The following is a 6,783-nucleotide window of genomic DNA, read 5'->3' on the forward strand; positions in this document are numbered from 1 at the left end:
TGTCAGTCTGGGGTTTGTTTTTCAGGAGGAGATGCACAGACCAGTGATGTCGACAGGAAACATCAGAGACATCACACGCGATATAATAAAAGCACTTTTCATGCTCATGTCTTTGTGGCTGCAGTGTCAAACTGTCTCTGTGCTAAAATTCATCTTGTCTGCACTCCACAGCCCCTGATCACACCACCATCTTTTGACTTCTTATCTTACAGGCATCTAATTCTGCTGTCCTTCTGCCCTCCTCATCTCAACCCCCCCACAACATCATCTTCTCCCACTCCCCCACCTTCTCTCGTATGTAATTTTTTTTATCCTTTATCCCTGTCCCCTCTTCTCTCTCTCTCTCCACTCCTCTTTCCAACCTCTCTGCTGCAGATTGAGTCTTTCAAGCTCAACTTCCGCGAGAATGCTCGCTCTCGCACGGACCACGGCGCCGACATCGTCACCTGGCCAGCCCCCCAGGACAGCGGACCCCACCCACACGGCTCCTTCTATTCTCTACACCGCCACCACCAAAACCTGCCCCCGACTTGCCGCAGCGTCTCCCTCTTTGGGTCGTTGGCCGCCACCGCGTGCTGTGACGGCTCCCCCTCCGCCCCCTCCTTGCTGCATCTCCAGGTGGAGGTCCAGGGGGACGGCAGCAGCTCCTCAATGAGATCTTGACCTTTTCTTTGCCCCCATAAAGCTCTGAAAACCTCCCTGATCTTAAATCTGTTGTTGCAAACTTTTGACTTATCTAATAGTTCTGCTTCATGCCTCTTCTCTCACATCTGAGCTCGCCATTATGAGCCGTCACCCTCATCGTTTCAAACCTTTCCACCCTCCTGCATTTGGCTGAAGTGACTGTATAGACTAAGCTTGAGCCTCGTTGGGAATCTACGTGAAGGGAAATTAGGGGACTGCAAGTTTTCCGTACATTTGTGGCTGCATCTTCTTATAGGAATCATTGAGTTTCACTTGGATCCTCTTTACCCACGTCCTGGTGGTGGACTCTGACCCTGCATCACCTCTCCTGCGCACCTCAGACAGCAGTTTACTTGTCTCCCGAGCAGCATGGAAATCCTTTCAGACTCACCTACGGCTTCTGTCACACACGTACAATAGCTTCGCTTTCCCTCGTGATTGTAGGGGCTGTTTGTTCCCAGTAACCACTTACTCTGCTTCAATAACGTCCACAGTAATCCATTGTTCATCCTCATCATCACTTCCTCTCATCATCGTCACTTACCATAAACAAGCTGAGAAACAAAAAAAAAGCTAGACAACAAGTAGGCTGTATGAACATTTTAGGCTGTTTAACTCTTTATTCTCTGTGTTTGTGATGATGTGTTTGAGTGACAAAAATTGTGTAAAAATGAGCTTCGGTGTTCCGTTCGGTTTTTATTTCTGTCTTTCCTCTTAGGTTTTGATTTTAAAAAACAAGTTTTCATTTATTTATTGTACGTTTCTTCCTATATAAGCAATACGGTGTTCGTTTATTTTCCTGATAGTAGTGCGAACATCTTGGAAACACGCACAGGATTTTTCTCAAACCAAGACTCAGTGAGGAAAGAGGTGACATGTGAAGGGAGGAAGAAAGTGAGGAGGGAGGTGTTCCTAGAAAGGTGCAGAAATGAGGCTTTTGAGGTGTGTTTCACGTGAATGGCAAAATAAGAAACCTGTAAGTCTTTGAAATTCGAGAAGCTGTAAGTGAGCGTACAGTCCGGTGGGAGATGAGGAATATGTCAGATAGGAAATGTCTTTGACGTTGAAGGAGATGTGTGTCTCGTTTGTGCCTCCTGACCTTCATACCTGAAAACTAAAGTTAATGACGAAGATGATAATGAGAGAATATCATAGTTGATAAAACATATGAAACAACCTGGTATCAGCCGATTTAAGGAAATTGTCCCGGTAGCTGTGTGTAGTCACAAGTTCAGGTGTTCCCATGAGGGTTACAGTAGCATGTTTTTCGGCACTTGACACAAAACATCTTTAATAGTGTGCGTGGTCTTGTTGGAAGTACTGGCAGCGGAACATGATGCAGCTTTATCCTCTTCTCCTATAGCAATGTATTTCAACTGTCGCCTCCAATTGCCTTTCAAACGCATGGCCAGATTCTGTAATATCCCCCCTGGAGCTGAAAGCCTGTGTGCATTATAACTCAAAGTGTTGTGGTTTGGTACCATATGTGTAACTCTGGGGAAATATCTTAGACGGTCGATGTGCTGTAACTCACATGGTGATTTTTAAATGGTGACAAACAGGGCAAACTAGTTTATGATCATTGAAGTTTCATCTTTTAGAGACTTGATTTAGTTCCACGTGCAAATTTATATACAGCGATTCAATGGCTCAAACAGACAGAAATACTCTTTTTTACATTAGCAGTTCAATTATCTCTGATACATCTATGACATACTGCTCATTATCCACTTCATCAGTTTACGTATAGTGCTATAACAAGGGCTGGGTGTCGTTTTCGATTCAAGAACTATTATTGATACCGAAACAACTCTTGATGAAAAATAATATTAAAAAAAATATATGACTTTAATTTGTAGGAATGTGTAAAATTAATCTTTCAATAAATAAATAGATTTTATAGAATGTTTTTTGTTTGTTTCTTTAGAATATTTTCATGTAAATGTAAAACCCTCTGATCAAATAATTACACATCTGAGGAAATTTGAACTCTGACAGATTCATACTCAAAGCTGCGGACACATTTCGGTGAGTTAGATGAAGCTTGATACCCAGCACTTGTTATATATATATATCCATATATGATTTTTTCAATTAACTGAATTTCACAAAAATGAATGTTAATACTAGAAAAGGCATTTTCTAGAAAAAATCATCATCATCATTGGCTTTATTGAATTTTACCACCGTAGCTGCATTGACTGTCCCCGAGAGATGATATCCTTCTACAAAAACACTCCTGGGTTGAGTTCAAATTGTCACTTTAATAATGATTCATAAAACGCTTTGACAAAACTAAATTGCACCTTAATGCTTAAATGTATCGGAGTGATGATGTTTCATTAACCGTTAAATGACTCATCTTTGAACAAGTAATTCAATTGATCCCTAATTAAAGCAAATGAGCAATAAACTGGCGTACGCTGCCCTCACCTTTCCTATTCAATCATTAAAAAACGATTCATTATTTCGTTCTACATTGGAATGCCTTAAAAAGTGAAAAGCTACCAAGCAAAGATCAAGTTTTTTTAAAACAGTAATAGGCAATAAATGTTGATCAATGTCTTCTGAACGAGGGAATGTATAAAGTGCAGACGATTGAGTGCTTTTCTGCCAGCTGAGCGCTGAATTTGTGTCACCGAGCTGAAGTTTTCCTTGTGCCTCTCCACAACCGCGTTTTAGCTTTGCTTTTACCCCAGAGTTTTTACTCGCCCCTCGGACTTAAGATATTTTAACGATGCACTCTTTACGGCCCTGAAATCAAGAACATCACCGGGGGGTTGGTGGGTGGGAGTTTCGAGGCTGCTTTTATGTCCATGTACCTTTAATGGTTTTACGGGGAGTATGCGTTTTATCATGACTATTATGACTATTATTCTCATTATTAGTATGACAAATTGAAAAGGTCTGCCTTCTTCTCTGGAAAGGGGCCACTGAAGTGAAAGAATGTCTTTTGAGATATATTGTACTAAAGACGCAACGCTTTTGTATATGTATTTATCGTTGTGTTTCTGTAGCCTCGTGACGGTTGTGCACTCGCGGATGAAGCGGTTACACTTTTGATTTGTGACAGCCAGTTTCACAAACTGCGCTGCGGACTTCTTTTAAAGGAGATCTGAACCCAAATACAACGAACGCAGAAAATCTCATAGAGCCAGATTGTTATTAAAGATGCTGTAAGAGCAGCTTGATTTAGAACCTGGCAAATAGAGCCTAATTATAACAAGAGGCATTTAACCATACCTGTAGTGCACATTTATGAATACACACTAATAAATGATGTCCACAAACTCAGTCTTAAGAGATGAAAATAATGTTCTGATTAGCTCAAAATTCGCTTTAAAGATTCAGTGACCTCTGTATAGGTTTGTTTGAAAAAAGAGGAATGTGACTGAAGCCACCAGAATCACAAGATATTGTTTATCACAGTACACAAAGCACTGAGTTTAGAGGTCAGTGAATAAGCCTGTAATTTGGAAGTAACGCATATCAATACATATTGGCTTCTACACGTTGCACTCGAGCAGCAGCCTGCCCTGAAGAGCCGCACACACCGAGACCCTAACACATCCTCGTTTGACATTAAGGCGACTAATTGTAGCTGCTGGGTTTGGCTTGTGTGATTAATGCTCCTCAGTAATAATCGATCCGAGGAGCCACGTAGATCTTCATGTACTGCTACATGTACTCGTACCAGACAAGTGTAACACTCGCTAATAAACACCTACTACACCTGCAGTGCATGCTGAAAAAACAATGGGATGTGTTAGGTTAGACTTACTATGACATTTGCAGAACCTCCTCATGTTTTTTTGTGTTTTTTTTTTTGTTTTTTTTCATTAATTTGAATTGTATTTTTTGGTTTGGAAAAAAAAGTGTTTATTGTGATTACTTGTTAATTAGTGATGTGATTAATAAACATTAAATAAAATGAACTAAAACGCTCATTTGTGTTTGACTTATTGTGTTTCCAGGGGGCTTCATATTGTTTTCTAAAAGAATGAGAGTAATATTAAGGCCTTGTCTGCACAGATATCCATTTTATTTATACAATTATATATTTTATGACCTAAAAGATATTGTTACGGTTCCTTTTATAATCCCTGTTTCGTATTACATCCAATCATTATTTATACCACTTATGCTTATAATAAGGAGGGGACTTTCCCAATCCCAGCTGACAGTTGGCGAGATAGGTCATCAGTTCATCACCAGTCCATCACAACGCTAACATACAAACATACAGAGACAAACAACCATTCACACACACTCACACCTCCGGTCAATTCAAGTCTCCAATCAACCTTACCACAATCTGCATGTCTTCGGACTGTTGGAGGAAGAAGACACAGAAAAACCCACAGAAAGGACCTGGGACCTTCTTGCTGTGAGGCAACTGTGCAAACCACTTTCCACCGTGCCGCCCTAGTTGGGAATTATACTAATTGAGCTTTGATTCAGTCTTTTAAAGGTTCAGTGTGTAGAATTTAGTGACATCTAGTGGTCACTAAAAAGGTGTTTAGTTTGTCCACTTTGGGTTACTATAAAAAACACGGCGGCTTCCACAGAGAGTACCTGCTCCGTATGTAAAGATAAAGTATTTAAATATAAAGGGCTCATTCTAGGGTAAAGAAAACAACAATTCATACAATTTAGATGAAACACACTAGTGAAAAAAACACTAGGATTATTTTATATTCAGTTTCTGCCAATAGATCAATTTCATCTCACACACTGGACCTTTAAAAACAGAGACTTCTTGTCTTTGGTTTATTTTTCTCTCATATTTGACTGTACTTCAGGGGACTATGTAGTTGAAGTTGTGTTATTTATGTTTTTGTGGGTCCTTTGTATGCTGTATTTCATAAAGAAAGAAAAAAAATTAATGAATAAAAAAAAAACATCAGCCACATCTCAGGTCCACACCACATATGGCTAAATATAAGGAGTGATATTTCATTTTAAAAGATCAGGTTGAGTCAACTTAAACACTGTGTGGTTAAGAGAGCAAAAATAAAAAGTCTGTGAGTCACTCTGCAGACTTTACTGTGTTCTGCTCGGGCTGTTTTTAAACTGTGGTTGCAGGATTTAAAGATAAACATTGCAATGCATTCCACATGACGTAATATCCCACTGTAGTTAACTGGGTGTGACTTTTATAAAGGCATAATCCAAGAGTCTGAATTCATTAGTGTGTGTGATGTGTACAAGCTAAGACAGACACTGACCTCTAGTGGAGCCTGGCAGAAAATGAATATTGCCATCTTTTTGTAGACTACATGTTTGTTATTTAACATTTTACCAAACCATTAACCTTTGGTATGAATATGACTTAGGCCAGAATGTGTGATTTAAATTATACAATATTTATAACACATGCTTGAAGTCATCACCATGTATTTTAATAGAAATCTATTCTGTATTCTGCTAAATTACTGTAACCAAACTTCTCAGTTTGTGTTAAGTATTAGAGAGTGTGACCTCAACAGAAGGTATAAAACATTGATGTTCTGTTTCCCATATTATCATTCTCACATCTCAGGTATTTTAATGTGTTGTGAGTCCATCCACACATGTTGAATTAAACCACAGAAAGACCAAGAAAGTCCCCCATCTCTCTCTCTCTCTCTCTCTCTCTCTCTCTCTCTCTCTCTCTTCTCTCCCCTCTTTTCCATCCATCTCTCCTCTCCTCCCTATTTTTCCCTGCTCATTCCGACCAGTCAAGGCAGATGGCCGTCTGGTTCTGCCAGAGGTTTCTTCCGGTTAATGAGGGAGTTTTTTCCCTCCACAGTCACTAAAGTGCTGATCATTGTGGGAACTGTTGGGTTTAAGGTCTTGGGGGGGGGGGCTGCAACATGGAATTTCAACAGTAGATAACACACAATGAAAAGAATCGGATGACAAAGATCATATGCAAATGATCCCCTGAGACGTGTGAGGGGAAAGTTATGAGCGGAATGTTGGCTGACAAACAAACACACACACACACACACACACACACACACACACACACACACACACACACACACAAACCCCTATATTGTAGTGGTAGAATACTACAGGTCTGCATGTAATACCCTTTTTTGGAGGATGGGGGCA

At 40.0% G+C, this 6,783-nt stretch overlaps 1 protein-coding gene across 13 annotated transcripts in view; it reads left to right on the plus strand.

Moving 5' to 3' along the window:
* LOC109629516 (microtubule-associated protein 4) overlaps window positions 1-4,631 on the plus strand; it is a 94,450-nt gene extending 89,819 nt beyond the window's left edge. For 8 of the 13 annotated variants that reach the window (XM_069511987.1, XM_069511990.1, XM_069511989.1 and 5 more), the window contains one exon: window positions 213-369. In XM_069511987.1, coding sequence (XP_069368088.1) covers window positions 213-220 — 8 coding nt within the window. In that variant the 3' untranslated portion in view covers window positions 221-369. Of the gene's footprint in view, window positions 1-212 lie in introns of all 13 variants that reach the window. The other 5 variants (XM_069511988.1, XM_069511991.1, XM_069511993.1 and 2 more) reach the window with 3 other exon arrangements.
* Window positions 4,632-6,783: the final 2,152 nt, after the last annotated feature.

Source organism: Paralichthys olivaceus, chromosome 17, assembly GCF_024713975.1.
Source record: "Paralichthys olivaceus isolate ysfri-2021 chromosome 17, ASM2471397v2, whole genome shotgun sequence".
Lineage (NCBI taxonomy): Eukaryota > Metazoa > Chordata > Actinopteri > Pleuronectiformes > Paralichthyidae > Paralichthys > Paralichthys olivaceus.